The sequence below is a fragment of the Electrona antarctica genome (assembly GCF_951216825.1).
Source record: "Electrona antarctica genome assembly, chromosome: 10".
In the NCBI taxonomy this organism is placed as follows: Eukaryota; Metazoa; Chordata; class Actinopteri; order Myctophiformes; family Myctophidae; genus Electrona; species Electrona antarctica.
Genome location: NC_136791.1, coordinates 21833358 through 21852659, shown reverse-complemented (window position 1 = coordinate 21852659; position 19302 = coordinate 21833358). Strand labels below are relative to the sequence as shown.

Sequence of the window (19302 nt, the reverse complement as noted above, 5' to 3'; positions counted from 1 at the left end):
TGTAGAAAACAGAAGAAATGATTATTATAACTAAAGCTAGCAAAATAAACTAGAATAAAAAACAGTACAGTTGTGCATCCCGTGGATGCAGAGGTCTTTGTTTTATTGCATCCCTTAACTATAAACTGCGTTTTGGGATGCAAAATGCACCCTATTTTAATCTCTGAATGGTGCTTCCTGCTTCCTGTGCACAGCTGTTCCTGTTCCTCCAAGACTTCTCTCAGAGGATGCTGTCCAAGACCCACGAGATAGAGAAACAGCTGGACGGTCTGATCAGAGACACCAAGGCTACGGACGCCACTCTGCACTCAGTCTTCAACGACTTCCTCATGCTCTCCAACACACAGTTCATAGAAAACGTGAGAGATTTTTTTAAACGTATTATTTAAAAAAAAGAACATTCAGGACGGCAACCCCATTTTGGTGTTTTAAGCATTATGAACATTATAAACTTCAGCTATTGAAAAATATCAGATCTACAAGCTCGTAGCGCGGCACTCGGTGCCACACTATGAGCTTGTAGATCTGATATTGTGGCACAAATGTTTGAATATAGATTCTTTCAGAGCGAATGTTTTTAACACACAGACATAGACACAGGCCAGGGAGGAGGGCTTGTACAGTACAGTACAGTACAGTACAGTACAGTACAGTACAGTACAGTACAGTACAGTACAGTACAGTACAGTACAGTACAGTACAGTACAGTACAGTACAGTACAGTACAGTACAGTACAGTACAGCACCACTCACTTCAGACGCGTCTGATTTATTTTATTTTAGTTATTTTAGTTATTTTAGTTTTAGTTTTTGTTCTTGTTCTTGTTCTTCTTATTATTAATGTTTTGGGGGGCATGCTGTTGTGGGCATGACGTTATAGGCCGTGGTCCTGCCTATACTATACAGGTCCATCTCAAGTAATTAGAATATTTTGTAAAAGTTCATTTTCTTCTGTAATATAATTCAAAAAGTGAAACTTTCATATATTCTCAATTTATTGGCACAAAGTGAAGTATTTAAAACCTTTGTTTTGTTTTAATCTTGATGATTATGCCATACAGCTCATGGAAATCAAAAAAATCCTAGCTCAATGAATTAGAGACCACACTTTAAACAATTAATGTCGACCATCTGAAGTATATAAATGTATGCAGTTAATACTTGGTCTGGGCTACTTTTGAACAAATCATTTCATCAATGGGGTGTGGCATGGAGGTGATCAGCCTGTGGCACTGTTGAGGTGTTATGGAAGCCCAGGTTTGCTTCGATAACAGCTGTAAATTAATTTCTATTGTTCAGTCTTATGTCTCACACCTTCCTCTTGACAATACAACCTAGATTCTCTGTGGGGTTCAGGTCAGGCCAGTTGGCTGGTCAGTTAAGCACAGTAATACCATGGTCAGTACACCAGTTACTAGTAGTTTTGGCTCTGTGGGCAGGTGCCAAATCGAGCTGGAAAGGAAAATTAGCATCTCCATGAAGCTTGTCAACATACTGAAGCACAATGTACTCTAAAAAGATGGCTGATTAGCTGTGTTGAAACCAGTGTTAAGTTTCCACTGTCAGTGGATCAACACCATAGCAGATAACATGGCCTAAATCATCACTGTTTTGTCATGTCCAGAGTCTCAACACATGCTGCTGGAAAAGGAAGATCAGCATCAAAATAAAGCTTGTCAATGTACGGACTTGGAAGCACACAGTGCTGTAAAATATCATAATAGATGGTTGTGTGTTGAGTTCATTCTTTCTTTCCCATGTCCGTATATATACGTACCCCAACGCTTTTTTTTGATTGATTGATTGAAAATTGTATTAACAGTTTGCAGAATTACAGTACATTTCAAGCACAAACTCAATACAAAGGCTGTTAACTGTGAGTGGACGACCCAATTAAGCATTACACTTGTTTACAACAGGGTCCACCATGTTCAATTCATCAAAACATTTAGAGACGTACAAATAGACACTTCTATATAGACAAAGAACAGAACAGGAATTCTTCATAATGGAGGTAAAAAGGGAAAACGTCATATCCCAGGTCCGTATATATACGGACCCCAATGTATACTCTGTCTATATAATGGTTGAGTCCCACCGTAGCTTTTAACATTGGTCCGGTTCCTATAGCAACACCCCACCGTTACAGCTATGGGATTGAAAATAGAATCACTGTGTAAAGCAGTTGAAAGGAGGATTTTCAAACGTCCATAAATCGTAATCCAGGAGAGCTGTCCTTGGTGGATCTTCTGACATCCAAATTTTGGATTTAATTTGTGCCTTTGTACCACAACGCTCCCGCCATGTAAAAGCTTCTTACGAAAGGTAAACAGTGTGAGAGTTTATGATGAGTCAGAGTGTCCGTGGTCAATGTTAATATAGGATGTTTTGATTGTGTGTCTGTTGTTCCAGAGAGTTTATGACGAGGAGATCGAGGATACTGCACCCAAAGCTGAGGCTCTGGACAAACAGCCAGAACCGGTAGGAATCAATAAGAATTCATCATTTTTTTCTCCTGGTCTCCATAATGCGACGGCAGTGGCCCTGGCAGGGTAGAATGGCCGGATGGTAATGTGAGGTTCCCAGTTCGATACCGGGCTCCCCCAGAGTTGGTGTCGAAGTGTCCTTGAGCAAGACGCTGAACTCCTAATTGCTCCTGATAGGCTGGTTGTTGCCTTGCCTGGTTTTCCTCCGTGTGTGAATGTAATGCAGAATCTATGTAAAGCACCTTGGATAAAAACGCTAAATAAATGCACCAATTACCATTTACCACAACGTTTCCAGAGTTGAATCAGTTGATATATCATGATTACTCAAGAAACTTCAACAAGTAGTAATTACCGTAAGAACAAAGAACAATTAAGCATTAATATAAAGTAACATTTCACTTGGACGAATCCTCTTGGAGTACCTACAGGAATTTTATTTTATTTCCCTGTCTTTTGTTGAATTTATAGATTAGCCATTTTCTCCCCATCCTTTTGCAAAGAGAACTTCCTTTTATTTCAATCTGTTACATGGTATCTGGTACATGTATGTACTGTATACACGCTGTATGAACGTAGATGTGTTTTCCCGTAGGAGAAGACCAGAGAGCAGAAAGAGGCCGAGTTGATTCCTAAGATGCAGGAAGCAGTGAACTACGGTCTGAAGGTTCTGGACTCTGCCTTCGAGCAGCTGGACATCAAAGCAGGAAACTCCGACTCTGAGGATGACGACACCGTGGACAGAGTGGACGCCATACTGGAACCCAAGGTACAGTGGCTGTTACCGTTTTATTATTTCATTTCATTTCTCTTTTTTTCTTTTAATAGACTATAATAATTGTGTGTAATAATAAGTGAGAGTTCTGTAGTACAGTCAGTGGTTCCCAAACATTTTGGCTCGAGACCGGGACCGTCTCCCCGGGACCCGAACTACTGAAAAGAGCTGATCTACATGCTCATGTCTCGTTCCATTGTGAGATGGTAGAGTTGCTACTTTCATTACTTCTTAATAGGTTATGTTTTTATATGTAGGCCTATTAATGGAATTTATTTGTATTTATTTTTTTAAGGTATTTATTTTTTTTCCTTCCTGAAAATGGAAATCTCATGAAACGATTGCAAAACAGAAAACAATTAGAAAACATGTGTGTCCGTGAACTTTAACTCCAAGAACCAAGTGAACCTTGCCGTGCTGCGAAACCTCTTCTCTCCAAAAAATTTTTTTTTTCTCCTTTCTTTTTTTTGGATAAATTAGCGCCGTACTTGATCATACTACAGCGTCACACAAAAGCATCAAAAGTAGCAGATGTACAAGCTCAGAGTGATGCACGAAACGACGCGTTTTGAGCTTGTAGATCTGCTGCTTTTGCTATTTCTTTCATTTGAATCCTGAACCAGTACCAAGTGCCAGTTTTCTCTGCCCACCTTCCAGGATCTTTACGTGGACAGACCCCTACCATATCTGATCGGCTCCCAGGCCTTCATGGAACAGGATGATGTTGGACTAGGTGACCTGTCGAGTGATGGTAATTCACCCTCAAATTCCACACAGGATGAATGTTATGTTTTTTAACCCTATACCATTCCCGTTTTCATATTTTTCATGCCTACCTTTTCAGAAATGTCCATGGACAGTGATCGAGACAGTGTGATGGAGAGCGAGGATGAAAAGGATGAGGTAGTTAGACATTTCCTTTCTTCTCCTAATTTCTTTATTTTGAACGAATCCTTTTTGGATTTTAACGATACCTGTTCCTTAACGATTCCCTCTTAACGACTCTCTGGGTTCCTTTAAGGGGGTCTAAATTGAACCTTACAAGTCTGTATCTCTGACAGTATACAAATAGAATTTGTATACTGTAGCGCCCATTTTCGTTCGTTTCCGACATTCTTTTGTTGGTTCACTCACTGTGTTTTGTCATGGCTTTCCTGTTAGCTCCAGTTAGCTCATAACGTTAGCTGCTGTTGCCACTCGCTCCGTGTTGCAGCGTTCAGAGTATGGGGTTTTTATGCCGTTCAGACTCCCATTGAACGGCATAAAACCAGACAGTGGCCTTGTGGTTATAGTTTCCGCCCTGAAACTGGGAGGTCGGGGGTTCGATTCCCGGCCTGGTCATACCAAAGACCCAATGCCTCCCTGCTTGGCACTCAGCATCAAAGGGTTGGATTGGGGGGGTCAAATCAACTAATCAAATGATTCCCGAGCACAGCACGGCTGCAGTTCACCGCTCCTTGACTGCGGCTCACCGCTCCAAGAGATGGGTCAAATGCAGAGAACAAATTTCACTGTGGTAACGTGTGTGGCAAATCGTACGACTTTGACATTGGCTTAGGAGGTAGCCAATCATGACTTAGGTCGCTAGGAGGCAGCTAATCATGACTTAGATCGCTAGTAAGGTCGCTAGGAGGCAGCTAATCATGACTTAGGTCGCTAGTAAGGTCGCTAGGAACCGATTCCGGTTTCCTCAGTGTTGGATCCGGTTCCTCCGATTATTACTCCGGTTCCGGACCCTGTATGTCACGCGTGTTTAGCTCCCATCTCATCATGTGACAGCATTTCCTCTCTGCTGTCATGGAAGCTTTCAGAAAGAAAGGAAATGGTCACGTGACTGGGCTGCGCCATGACACTTTCATGGACGCTTTCATGGGAGCCAAACTCACACCGGAAGTTCACTGAATACATGTCAGTTTAATGGAGCCGGCTGGACCAGCTCATAACAAACATTATTTCTGAACAATTGAGACCTTTGTCATATAATCGGTTTAGGAATATAAACAAAGACATATCACAGTTTGTTTTCACTTGCTTTTTGATGTGCGATCTTTAGATACCATACCTCTATAAAGTTACACGGTGTACACATTGAAAAGCAACACAAAAGACAATAATGGTGTTCCATGTCTTCTGTTATTTCCCAGAAGCGATTACTTTACAAAAGGTCTCAGTCATTCAGAAATAGTGTGCTGGTCACTTAGCTCTCATTGACTCCAGTGCATTCTGCCGAACTTCCGGGTAGTTTGGCTCCCATGAAAGTGTCCATGAAAGTGTCATGGCGCAGCCCAGTCACTTGACCACTTCACTTCCTTTTCAGAGCTTCCTTGGTCTGCTGTTGGTGTTCCATCTCATGTGACAGCATTTCCTCTCTGTTGTTTGTGTCACATCTCATCATGTGACAGTATTTCCTCTCTGCTGCATGTCCTCAGCACCCCCCCCCCCTATTCTATTCATATATGTATAATTATATTTGTATGTCTTTAATCCTTTGATGAACTGAAAATGGAGGACCCTGATTTAAACAAGTCTTAGTTTTATCCTGTTTTTTTCCTTTTTTTGTATTGACCTGTAACTTCCTTGAACTGTACCCATTCTACAAACTGTTAACACTGGTATAACCAATCAATCAATCAATCAATCAATCAATGTGTTTGTGTGGGCAGCAGTCAGAGGAGGACTTCGATCGGGAGGCCAACGGCAGCATCAAGAAGGTGAGCGGACTTCCACTTCAAACACACAGGTCAAAGGTCACAGTCAAACATTTGGGGTCTCTGTGCATACGGGGCCATGTCCACCAAGACATGATGGACAGATCGGTGAACCAATCGGGGCGTGCGCAAATCTCAGCCGCGACCCGCCCCTCTAGACCATAAACACGGTTTATTGTTTATTACGGATCCCCATTACTCTTCCTGGGGTCCAAACACTCATACAATCAAATTAAAACATAATACAATGTAATTCTGCATTACATAGTTCAAAACAAAACAAAACAAAAATAATTGAAGCTTTCAGTCTTCATGCATTCTAGAAAAGATATTACGTTACAAGAAATGTACAAACTAAACATTGTATATGCTATTATTAATAATTGAAATCAAACACTCAACAAGCTAACTAAACATGATTTCTTTCATAATCATTGCAGCCTTCAATTTCTTTTTAAAGCTTGATTTATTCTCTATGTTTATAATATGTGGAGGGAGCTCATACCAATGTGCTCCTGCTCTATACATTACTGTTCTCTTAAGTGCATTTGTTCTAGGTATTAAAGGTGGAGTAAAGTGACGACCAATAGCCTGTCTGGTGGCATAGCTATGTCTAGTATTGGTGGGTTCTGTAGAAACAACTGTAGAAACAACAACGGTAGCTCAGGCTAGGCTACACGAGACTAATGAACTGGAACAGGAAATGGGTACGCCACATGCTGACAACCTGAGACTAAGGTTATGCACAGAGCCTCATGCCCCCCCCCCCCCCCATTCCGTTTAGAAGTCGTCCATGCGGAGCTACGACGATGACGAGGAGGAAGACGAAGATTCGGACATATTTGGAGAGTCGGACAAAGAGGATGATGATGATGAAGAGGACGACCAGAAGGTGATATGGACTATAGAGAAGGGTCTACTTAGATATCTGTGTTTACGCTATAGCCACGATAGTTCAGAGACTGCTAGAATATTATGCAATATGCAGTGTTGATTTTGGCAGCAAATTCTGATTTTAGTTTAGTCATAGTCTTTGGAATAAGGCTTCATTTTGTTTTTGTCATATTTTTGTCATCTGAAATGCTTTAGTGTTATGTCTAGTTTTAGTCGACTAAATATATTGTTGATTTAGTCGACTAAAATTTTAGCGGATGCCGTCGCAATGACATTTTTTCGTCATAGTATTAGTCGACGAAATCAACACTGTGCGATAGTTCAGAGACTGCTAGTATATTATGATTAAGTAATACAAATATTAACGTGTCACGTTGTGTGTCGTTGTGTCAAGTCTCTGTGTCACATCCAGAACACAGCAGCACATCAGGCCACGTTCGCGGACGAGCTGGCGGCTCGGATCAAAGGAGATCCTCCCGTCTGCAAGGCGGAGGCCGATCGCACATGTACGTCCTCACTCACGACTGCTTACTCTTTCAGCTCATTATTTACCAACTGCCACTCAAATGTATTATTATTATTTACTTTATTATTTATTTACTTTTTAGTTCTTCACTCTTTTCATCTTATGTGCACTTCACCCATTTCCAAACTCAATCTTAATTATCATGCTCATTGGTGGGCTGTGGAGGACAGTTCAGAAACCTGTGTACCAGTGATATCATCGATGGGGATTCCATTACTCTCTGAATCTCATTGGTGGGCTCTGGACAGTCCAGAAACCTGTCTACCAGTGACGTCATCGGTTGGGATTCCAACCCAATAGAAAGTGCAGTCTTTCTCTTCCTGGAAAGTTAGCATGCTGAAATATAAGCCATTGTTCTAATATTAATAAAAAATAAAAAAAATAATGAGTTTGATACCTTGTTTGGCACTGGTAGGCGGTTTTCTTCAACCCACCAATGACTGACACACAGTGAGAAGACAGAAAATCTGGCAGCTTATAATGAGCATTAGTGAGGAGCAATTAAATGAAGATGGTTTGAAAATGGATGAAGTGGGGCTATGGTTGGTCTCATGTGTAATTGTGTATGTGTGTGCGGCGTGTGCACTGTGCATGCGTTGTGTGCATGCTCATGCCTTCTGTTCGTGTCATGTCTCCAAAGCGTTGACGTCAAAGAAGAAAAGTAAAAGCAAGAAAGATCAAAAGCCATCGAGAGCAGCGGGTAGGATCACGTTATTCACCTTCATGTTTTCACACATGTCGCATGCATTTTTCTTTCTGTTGTGTTTCTGTTTCAACAATGCAAACTGGTTGTGTAGTAAATCTCGGTCTGTCAGTCATGCATTGTGTGATTAAAACAAAACGTTTGTTTGTGTTACACAGATCTATAATCTGACGGTAATCATTTCTCACAGAGTGTTTGTTCCTTGTCTCTCCAGCTATTTAATAAACAGAAAAAAATAAAATCAAAAAATGTTCAGGCTGGGACACCAATTTCATCCAATCAGGAAATACCACCCACCCGTTCATCAGCTTCATTTATATACCGGTAATATTGTTCCAATAATTCCAATTTGGCTCATTTTTGGTTTTGTTTCATCACTTCCAATTTCATTTATCCTGTATGGGTTCTCGCTCCCTATTGGATGAGATTGATATCCCATACCTGAAAAGGAATTTTCTGTTTACTAAAGAGCTGGAGACTCGGCAAATACACCTGTGAGGGGAGGACATTTTGGGCATAATGACTAAACTGGGGAGAAAAAAGTGGTAAAAAGCAACAACTAAAAAGGAAAATAGAGCTATGTAACACTTATTTTAATGACTTACACCCTATTTTTTTTAACCTAGCAGCAGCAGAGGCTGACAACGATGACATGTTCAAGCCACCCAAGATGGAGGACGAGGACTTTTCTCCCTTTGGAGGAAGAGGAGGCATGTTTAGTGGAGGGAGAGGCCTGTTCGATGACGATGAGGAGGTGCGCTGTCTGACCTAGATAATAACGATTTCCCCAGTTACGTCATGGATTATGGATTGTATGATTGCTGCTTTGCTCTTTTCACTGTCTAGGGCGATCTCTTCTCTGACGCACCAAAACCTGCCCGGCCTGAAGAAAAGAACCAAAGCAGCATGCGCACCACAGGTAGGACACTCTAGTCTACAGTGTGTGAGGGAGAGTCCAGGACAAGTTTCATAGTTAAGCCATATTACACGAGAGGGTGTTCTCTAGTTTATCGTCATTAATGCACGCCTGCGATGCTGCAGAAAAGGCAGCACAGAAGTGCATTAATGATGATAAAGAACACCCTTGAGTGTAAATATTGCAATTTAACTTGCTAGCCTAGCAACCCAGTCCGCTGTGCTCTGGGAGACCGCACGGCTAGAAGGCTGTTTCAACCAATCAGATTGCTCCCTCGAAACGTCCTGTCATATAATTATCCAGAAAGTATGACTGATGTCGATAAAGAGTCAAGGGATTTGCATGTCTTAATGACTGTTGGTAGGGCGTTCCACATTATGGTGGCATAGGAGCGAAATTAATTTAGTCCCTTGTTTGTGCCGAATCTGGATTGCACATGGTTTGTTGAACTCCCTCTGGTGTTGTGGGTGTGGACTTCGTTGACATTAAGGAAGTATTTAGACAGGTACATGGGTATCTTGGTGGTGTAGCGAATCTTGTGGACCAGACCCACTGCAAGATGCTGTACTCTGTCGTCAACCCACACTACAGTGTGGCTACACCCTAGGCTGCGGTAGACCGGCGATGAGATGTTTTCGTCCGCGGATGTAAGAAGAGGGAAAAATAACCTTCTAAACACTGGATTTTGGCTCATTTTGAGCATAAAAAGGAGTAATAAGCGGATCCGTATGTACAGTTACAGTAGGCTGTCTAACATGTGAGTAAAAGCAAAAAAATATATATATATATTATTTTTAATTACCGGATTAAATTACATTAAATAAAGACAGGTTTTTACATTCTGGCACAGGCGGGGGGCTGGAGAATAAAACGGAATCCCACGTTCCTGGCATTAATACGGTTAACCACGTGAACCCCAGCATGCATATTCTGAGGGAAACATTAGCCAAAAAGTAACGCGTTGTGAGCTTTGTGAACTTGTAGATCTGCTATTCTTTTGGCGGGAAAAAACGGTCCAAGTGTAGGGACCAGCTCGGGTTCAGTTTACTCAATACACCAACAAAGAAAACAATGTCTTCCTTGTAGAAAACAACCTCTTCACTTCCAAGGAGGAGGAGGAGTCGGCGGAGAGCCAAGAGAATGGAACTCCAGGCAAACCCAGGACGCCCTCGGCCCCCAGACCCGTCTCAGGTGGAGTTGGGGGAGGGCTGTTTGACGACGACGAAGAGGAGGATGACTTTTTCCGCGGGAAAAAAAGCACGAAAACGCCCAACTCTGGTAAGTGTGATGATGGCCGTTGCTTCAGTTTGCCTCGATTCTTGTCAGCGGTGGACAGTACCTACGTGCATTTAATTGAGAACTATACTCCTTTTTTCATTATTTAAGGGACACCCGGGACCCAAAAGTACAAAATACATCATAAATTAACCCCCTGAGCTAACCCCCCTGAAGTACAAATTTGAAAGAGCAACTCTGACTTGTTGAGTTATATTTGACCCGAGTACTGGGGTTGAACAGGCACGTGAACAAAGGCATCACAACATGCAACATTTATTATGGTGAAATAAATCATAAATAGCCCAGTTTCCATCACTGTACCCAAAGGCAGCATTCAAGAGAACTGTCTTTTCCCAACGGCATTAACGTTGCACGCATCTCCAGTAAAGGCATTGATTACCCGACAGAGTTGAGAGCGGCGTCGCGCACCAAAAACAACTGATCTACAAGCTCACAACGCAGAGCTATTTTCGGGGTTAGAAATGTTAAATAGAAGTCCCTGGGTTGAGTGTGTGTGTGTATATGTGTGTGTGTGGCTTTGTTCAGCTGGCCAGGACAGACCAAAAGCCAAGAAGACCGTGGACCTTTTCGGCGGAGATGAAGACGAGGATGAGGAGGACGAAGGTGACATATTCAGTGAGAAGTCGAGCGCCCCGCCCCCTCAGAGCACCGTGGCCCCGCCCCCTCCGGCCCAGAGCACTGTGGTGGGGGAGGAGCAGCCCAAAGCTCCCGAGAAGAAGGTGCACGCACTCACTCACTCGTTCACTCGTTCGTTCACTCACTCGTTCACTCACATACATACATACGTACACACACTCGCACACACACACACACACACACACACACACACACACACACACACACACACACACACACACACACACACACACACACACACACACACACACACACACACACAAAAACACACACACACACACACACTAGTGGTTAAGATATTTGACTTGCATGCGGGAGACCCGAGTTCGAATCCCGGGCGTGTGTATATATATTTATATACACACACATATGAACAGTGCTGTAGTCTAGGTTTTTTCAGACGGCATACCATAATTATTCCCTACGCGACATGCGCACGTATAGAACCATACACTCGCGCGTGGTCAATGGATGAAATGATTTGCAGACCAGATTGTCCACCTGCTTGTGAGGACATTTTGCCAGCCAGTCCGTGGTAACAGTGTTGTTTTTGGCAGCAAATTTTGATTTTAGTTTTAGTCGTAGTCTCTTGAATGGTTTTGACTTAGTTTTAGTCACATGGAATGTATTAGTGTTAGTCTAGTTTTAGTCGATTAAATGTGATGAGATTTTAGTTGACTAAATCTACAGGTGATTTAGTCGACTAAAATGTGTTTTGGCAGGCCTCGATGCCGTCGTAATGACTGATTTTACACTTGCTGAAAATAGCAAATCTACAAGCTTGTAGATCTGCTATTTTCAGAATGCAACTAATTGTAAAATGACTTATACTGGATCTCTTGTCCACTAGTCCCTTCCTAACATTTTAGTCTAGTTTTTATTTGTTGACAAAATTGTCAGTATATTTAGTCTTAGTTTTCACCATAGCTTAGTTTTAATTTAGTTTCCATTTAGTTTTCGTCGGTGGAAAAAGGTAGTTGACGAACGTTTTTCGTCTTGGTTTTAGTCGACGAAAACAACACTGCGTGGTCACAGAAATATTGGGAACCCCTGATTTAAAGAATAAAGCGTTGTTGTTGTTGTTGTTGTTGTTCAGATGCCAGCGGGGGCCATCTCCATGTTCGGCCCCGGGACCAAGGACCTGCTCTCTGAGGGCCTGAAGAAACGCCAGCCGTCCCCCAGCTGCGACTCTGACAGATCTGATGAGGTATGTCCTCTCTGTCCACACTATTTCTCTTTGGTCAGGGAACCCATTCAGTGAAACCCACACGTTTAGCGGTGTTGCTCATTCCACGATCGCACGATCCTTACAAGTTATACTTCGTTGTCAAGGTGACTAATCAACGATGGCAACGGTATAAAATACAATACCAATTGGCGTTACTGAAGGGGAGAAATAATCGACAGAATTTTACGTTTCCGAATTAACTGTGGGGCAAGCTAGTTTTTATAATTTTTATCCCACGATTTTGTAACCCATTTTTCACCCCTGTGTCAATTATCTAATGTGATCCTGGGCTCTACACACCCTCCGCCAACCTAGTCCCCATATAGCTAGTTTCAAAGCCGTTATGCTCTTTTCTATCTCTTCCCATCCAGCCATCATATTGACACATTTTCAAATTGAAAATGTGAATAATAATAATAATAATAATAATAATATATTCTGAATAATAGCCGAACATGAATGGTAAATGGTGCATTTATATAGCGCCTTTACAGAGATTGTGCATTACATTCACCCATTCACACACACATTCATACACCTTTACATAGATTGTGCATTGCATTCACCCATTCACACACCAATGCCGGAGGAAACCATGCAAGGCACCAACCTGCACATCGGGACCAATTAGGGGGTTCAGTGTCTTGCTCAAGGACACTTCCACACTAACTCTGGGGGAGCCCGGGTTTGAACTGGGAACCTTGCGGTTCCCATCCAGTCACTCTACCCCTGAGCTACCGCCGCTGAGCCACTGCCGCCCTGAATGAAGCTATTTCTCTGGTTTCAGAATGGACCTCCACCAGATGTGGAGAAGGTTCCTAGCACGCAGACGCACAGACCCGCCACAAGAGGGCTCTTTTCAGACGATGAAGATTCACAAGTAAGATTTCAGCAAGGTTGAATCCATAGATATAGAAAAGGTAGACTCCTCCCTCGGCTCTGGTGCGCTTGTATCTAGACAAAATGCAATCTTCGGTGATGCACATCGCATGCGGAAGCTTGCCAAGCTTCCACGTTCGTCACAGAAGAGGTCATTCAGTAGGCCAATCGGATGCAATGTAAACGTTTGTTTTCTCATGCCAATGAAGCTCCTTTGGATTGAATTGATAAATCCCGGAAAATATGCGCTGTGATTGGCCAGTAGTCACTTGAGTGGCAGCGACGCAGCGTGCCTTCCGCACTTCCGCCTTACAGTGCGATACGGGTCGCCCCAATGAACTGCAGCAGGCCAAGTAGGTCGCTCCAATGAACTGCAGCGGCCAATGAGGTCGCTCCAATGAACTGCAGCGGCCAATGAGGTCGCTCCAATAAACTGCAGCGGCATGAGGCACCTAGGTTGTTATATCTATGGTTGAAACTAGAGCTGCAATTTTGATGGATTGTATCAATTACGTTTTCGATTTATCAAATCAAAACATTTTTTATTTATATATCAATGAATCAACACGAAAAATGCACTAATTAATTTGTAATCTAGTAAGCGTTGACTCCCATTGTAACAATGGAATGCGGAAGTGCTCATTCTATCTCAATGGGATAGTTTCAATGTTTGTAACTATAGCCCATAGTCTTTGCAGATAATCCCAAGCCTCCCTAAGAGCCGGTCCCAGCCTGAGCCCAGCAGCCATGCAAAGACCAGCAAGGCCCCTCTGTCCCTGTTCGACGACGAGGAGGAAGAGGTGAAGTAACACGCACACGTTTCAGGTATTTCTAAGCATGTATTTTAACAGTTAAGTGTCTTCGTGATAACAATCCCGTCTTCCGATCCCCGCACAGGATCTCTTCGCGTCGGCGGCTAAATCGAAGCGCAGCGCGAAGCAAGCTAAAGCCACAACGCCGCAACCCAAGAAGACCGCAGCCAGCTCGCTGTTCAGCGACGACGAGGTAAGCCTGTCTCCTCACGTCACCTCACCGCCATGCACCCTTTATTATATCGTTGCTATCGGGAGGAAACCACCTAACTCAATTTTTGAGTTTTTTTCTCTTTTTTGCATATATCAGTGCTATTGTGAACACCCTTTACGTCTGTGTGTTGTTTTGAAAATATTGAACCAATGGAAAGTATTTAAAAAAACGCTTTGGACAAAACCTCTTAACTCCATTGGACCTTCAAACTGTCTGCTAAAGCAACTAATTCCACCACCTCTCCCCCTCTCATGCAAGTCATTGACAATATACAGTATAAAGTCACAACACCAACTTTGATGAGGCAGTATTGCTTTGTTTTCAAAATATACGGTTCTCTCATTTTCCTGAAAAATGTATATTTTTCGTTTCCTGAAAAATGAACATGTTGGAGTTACAGTAGGTGTTTTTTTCCCCGACAGCAGGGATATGCACTTTTGTCCTACGCACCTGTCTGTCACCAACCTGTTGAGGTGTTTTTTGGCCTTTTTCTATATAATATCTAAAGTATAAAATAGGGCTGAAGTGGTTAGGTAGTTAAATTGAATGGCAGGCTGCAAAAACATACACAAAAAGACACATTTTATCAAGTCACATAGCTCAGTGGCCTTGTGGTTTGAGCGTCCGCACTGACACTGGGAGGTCGGGGTTCGATCCCCGGCCGGGTCATACCAAAGACTGTAAAAATGGGACCCAGTGCATGCCTCCTTGCTTGGCATTCAGCATCAAGGGTTGGATTGGGGGTAAGTGCCTGCGATATACTAGCGTCATGTCCAGGGTGGTGTACTTGTACATCATGTCCAGGGGGTTGTACTTGTACATAATGTCCAGGGGGTGTACTTGTACATCAAGCTGCCTCACACTACAGAAACAGGAGATGGGCTCCTGCAGCCCTATGGGCCTCATGGCTCGGCAAGGCTCACTTACTTTAGCAAATAACTCGGCCCTCCACACCACAAATGCTATTGCATGTATTTTATGACAATATTGATGTGGTGTTTTGACGTTGACACGTGTGATTGGCAGGACCAGTGGCTGAACTCCAAAGCCGCTGCAGAGACCAAGACGGGAGGGATGAAGTCCAGCGTGAGCGCCCCCTCTAGTCTCCCCAGCGCCATTACATCCCAGAAAGGCAGTCTCTTTGCTGACTATGAAGATGATGACCTGTTTGCTACCACTAAAGTGTCCAGGTACTCACATGGAAGCAATCAATAATAATGATCATAGTGCACTTACGTTAATTAATAACAGCTGGTAACTTCTGACCAAATCCTTTGGGACAGTATAGGAGTATAGTATACAATGAAAAATACATGGACCCTTTACAGGTCCATTTGGTTTGATGTTACGCTCTCTAGAGTCTGAAAAAGGAGAGGCCGCACAGCTCGTAGTCACGATGCCATCAAAATCTTTATTTTTCCAACGTTTCGGCAACAAGTTGCCTTCTTCAGGGAATCAACGCTCTCTAGAGTAAAATTATTGCTAAACATTATCTGCATTGCTTAATTTACAAGAATCTACACAATTAGAATGTAGAAGAATTATTATTTTGATCGTTTGCTGTTATCTCTCTTATATCAATACAGCATGGAATTGTGGACATAATCATAAAGGGACATTTCACCGCTGGAAGAAACTGCAGTCACTCATTGTAGTAGATAACGGTAGCACAATTTGAAATGTGCATCCTATGGCCAGAACAATAATTAAGTCTGTGTTTGACTATTCAGTATTTAAGTCCGACGTCATTTTGTAGTGCTACGTTACGTCCGGGTCCAAGTGGCACCAGCTCCCGTCCGCATCTCATTGTAAACGCGTGAATCTTTTTACAATGACGTTATTTTTCAGAAAGGAAGCCATTGAGGGTTAAAATGGGTCTTAATGTTTCCAACTCGAGTAGAATTTTTAATGTTTGTCCATGACAAAAAAATAATATGATGTGGAGACAATAAAGACTATTATTATCATTATTATTAACAGTCCATTTGCTCAGTAAAATATTTCGGGGGCATATTTAGAATGTTTGCAGGCTTGAGTATGTTGAATCTAGTTTGCATTAATGAGGATTTAGTTGACACAATGAAATAAAATGGCGATAGTATTCCGTGTGGGGCAGACGGCCTGTCACAGCCAGATTTGGGAGAGCAGCGCAGCTTTGTTGTTGCGAGGAAAGCGGTAAAATGAGACTTTCGTGGTTGTTTTCGTCTCAGATTTAGTCCGACGGAGCGTCACAGTATAACTCTATGGGGACACAAAAGCGACACAAAAGTAGGACCCGGAAGTATCTCAGGAGGGGGCGCTCACGTCACAGCTAAAATACTGAATAGGGTTTGACTGGATTGCTGAATTCCTACAATGACCATAATGCTTTGATGCACTGTCCCTCCTTGTTGAGAGGGGGAGGGCTGTCTTACTGAGACAACGTGTAGTCCAGGAAGGAAGTGAGACCAATGCCTGTGACATCACAGGCATTTTGAAATAGTAAAATATCTAAAAACACATTATTTCACACACGAAACAAACCCAGGAAAGTGTTTTCTTGTGTCCTGAACATCATTAAAATAAGATCTGGTTGCAAAAGGGGTGAAGTGTCCACCTTTAAGTCTTGGGTCTGAGAGGCTAAATCTCATCAAATGGTGGTCTGTGGCTCAAATTAATAATGGACCTTGATATGAAAAGGGTTGAAAACCAACTGGTGTATTAACGTCTCCATTACTGTCCTTGCTGCAGTCAGAAGAAACACCACAGGGTGGCGCTGTTGTTTGAAGATGAGGGTGGTGGTGGTGGTGGTGGTGGTGATGATGATGATGACGATGGTGGTCAAGGATCTCTGTTCGGTTCCAAACCTGCTGACGTCATCAGTGCTGCCACTCCAGCCAATCAGGTGAGTGGGAGGAGTCCATCCTATCTGGATCTGTGCTTCTCAAGGTGGTGGGGGTCCTTGAGGGGGGGCGTTAAAATGAGTATAACCACTTTAACTACTACTGTGTACATCTGCTCTTCAAAATAAGATCTTGAAAGAAATGTGACAAATTTGGAACAACGCAAACCATGCCAGTCTTGCATATTTTATTTTGGAGTGCCGCTTTTTCCATTTAGTTGGTTTATGAGTTAAGTTATTATCAAAGCTGAGCACCTACTGCCTCAACCAAGGGCACTTTCCAGGGGAAGCACACCTGGGGTTTTGTATGGGTCCGATCAACTGTTTGGGAAACAGATACTACTACATTTGTGTAAAAGAAAGTTATTTTATGGCGTTTCTTAATTTCCTGTTTTTTGTCCCCCCCTGTTGAGCAAAAACCTGTACTTCCTCTTTCCTCCAGAGTGGTGCTGCGGCCCCGCCCCCAACGTCGGCCCATCCCTCTCTGCCCCAGAGAACTCAGGCGCAACTCCCTTCAACACCACCAGGGGGTAGGGCTGAGCTGTTAAAGGGATATAATTCATAAATTAAACATGATTGGGGTCATTTCAATGGACTCCAGACAGTGTTTGATTCCGTATTTAGATATTTGATATTAATTTTATCTCTTTTATTCCCATCCTATACAAACCCATTCTAACTTCAAACTCCTTTTTAAAACAGACTTACTACTTTTGGCGGAACGCTCCGCCATAAGGAATGTAATTACCTTCCGCTCCTGGCGGATTGATCCGTCAGATAAGCTTTATTATCGCTATCAAACCCGATCGCATCCCATTATACAGGCTGACTAAAAGCTGAATAACTCCTAATCTACGGAGCTCTCCATGGTTTGGATAAAATGCGCGATGTTCAGAGGTCTTTGCTGATTATCCGGTGGTTTAGATGGAAACATTGGCGCTTTCTAGAGCAAGGATGGCTTCATTTTAGCTCGCTAGCATTGACCCTAATTATTTAGCATCAACAACGGAAGCCCAGCAGCATGGTGAGTCCAGTGTTACATTGAAAATTGTTGGTTCTGCGTCCAGCAGGTGGCAGTATATGAGTTTTTTTTATTTTTTTTTTTTTTACTTTACTTGTGTATTGTGGAGCATCACCCAACCTAAGTTTTTCACAATGCTGTACCTGTACATCTGTGTGACAATAAACACCTTGAACCTTGATGAGTTAACCATGTTAGATTCATCGAAAAATACCTCTCATTGGTTCTGATTACTGATTACTGATCTTTTTTTAGGGTCTGTTTCTTTTATTTCAATTACGTTTTCTTTTTCGTTTTTTTTCCCCTAACATAACGTATAATATATAATTTTCTTTTTTCTTCTTTTTTTGGTTCAGGCCTGCCAGCAGGGGTCAGTGAGGGCAGGAAGAAGCCCCCCGGAGCGGTCAGTCTGTTCGGGGGTATCGACGTCCTGGCCTCCAAGCAGCCCAAGAAGAGCCTGGCGTCGGACCAGGCTGAGCCCAGCGAGAGCATCCCGTCCGGGGGGGACGACCCTCCATCGCCTGCCAGCCATGAAAGAAGTACTCGCATGTTTTTTTTTACTTCTGATTTTAAGTGGCAAAAGTAAAAGTAGTCATTATGAGGATTCAAGGTCCCATTTCACAAGATTTCAAATGTATAAAAAACCTTTGAAAATGGCAGATGTACAAGCTCACAATGTGTCGCTTTGTGATGTACTGTGAGCTTGGTTATTTTCAAAAAGTGTATATATAGGGCTGAAGTGGTTATGTTTTGTAATAATAATCTAAAGACGGAAAGTAACCAGTAACTAATATTTGCCTTTGAGATGTAGAAGGAAAAGTATAAGAAAATTGGAAATACTCTAATATAGTGAAAATAAATAAATAATACTACTAATAATAATAATAATATAATAATTATTATTATAATTGTAATAATTATAATAATATATAAATACATCTGCCACCAGCTGTGCCGCCGTCCCCCACTACGAGGGAAGAGAAGAATGCCAACAAAACGAAGGCCGTCAGTCTGTTTGACCAGGAGGACGACCAAGAGGAGGACGACCAAGATGAGGACGCAGAAGGAAGCGCAGCCACCACGCCGGCTGCTAAGAACACACTCAAGGTCTGTAGAACAGCCACCACGCCAGGCTGCTAAGAACACACTCAAGGTCTGTAGAACAGCCACCACGCCAGGCTGCTAAGAACACACTCAAGGTCTGTAGAACAGCCACCACGCCAGGCTGCTAAGAACACACTCAAGGTCTGTAGAACAGCCACCACGCCAGGCTGCTAAGAACACACTCAAGGTCTGTGGAACAGCCACCACGCCAGGCTGCTAA

The 19302-nt window shown here is 42.7% G+C and overlaps 1 protein-coding gene across 6 annotated transcripts in view; it reads left to right on the top strand.

Annotated features, from left to right (window-relative positions):
* washc2c (WASH complex subunit 2C) overlaps window positions 1-19302 on the top strand; it is a 38963-nt gene that overhangs the window by 5140 nt on the left and 14521 nt on the right. For 4 of the 6 annotated variants that reach the window (XM_079512251.1, XM_079512249.1, XM_079512247.1 and 1 more), the window contains 22 exons: window positions 195-359; window positions 2413-2481; window positions 3082-3255; window positions 3919-4012; window positions 4106-4164; window positions 5925-5972; window positions 6754-6861; window positions 7258-7369; window positions 8030-8089; window positions 8719-8846; window positions 8939-9011; window positions 10095-10286; window positions 10833-11026; window positions 12040-12150; window positions 12959-13051; window positions 13749-13850; window positions 13948-14055; window positions 15103-15266; window positions 16807-16960; window positions 17400-17487; window positions 18335-18517; window positions 18928-19085. In XM_079512251.1, the coding sequence (XP_079368377.1) occupies window positions 195-359; window positions 2413-2481; window positions 3082-3255; window positions 3919-4012; window positions 4106-4164; window positions 5925-5972; window positions 6754-6861; window positions 7258-7369; window positions 8030-8089; window positions 8719-8846; window positions 8939-9011; window positions 10095-10286; window positions 10833-11026; window positions 12040-12150; window positions 12959-13051; window positions 13749-13850; window positions 13948-14055; window positions 15103-15266; window positions 16807-16960; window positions 17400-17487; window positions 18335-18517; window positions 18928-19085 (2637 nt within the window). The remainder of the gene's footprint in view (window positions 1-194; window positions 360-2412; window positions 2482-3081; window positions 3256-3918; window positions 4013-4105; window positions 4165-5924; window positions 5973-6753; window positions 6862-7257; window positions 7370-8029; window positions 8090-8718; window positions 8847-8938; window positions 9012-10094; window positions 10287-10832; window positions 11027-12039; window positions 12151-12958; window positions 13052-13748; window positions 13851-13947; window positions 14056-15102; window positions 15267-16806; window positions 16961-17399; window positions 17488-18334; window positions 18518-18927; window positions 19086-19302) is intronic. The other 2 variants (XM_079512250.1, XM_079512248.1) reach the window with 2 other exon arrangements.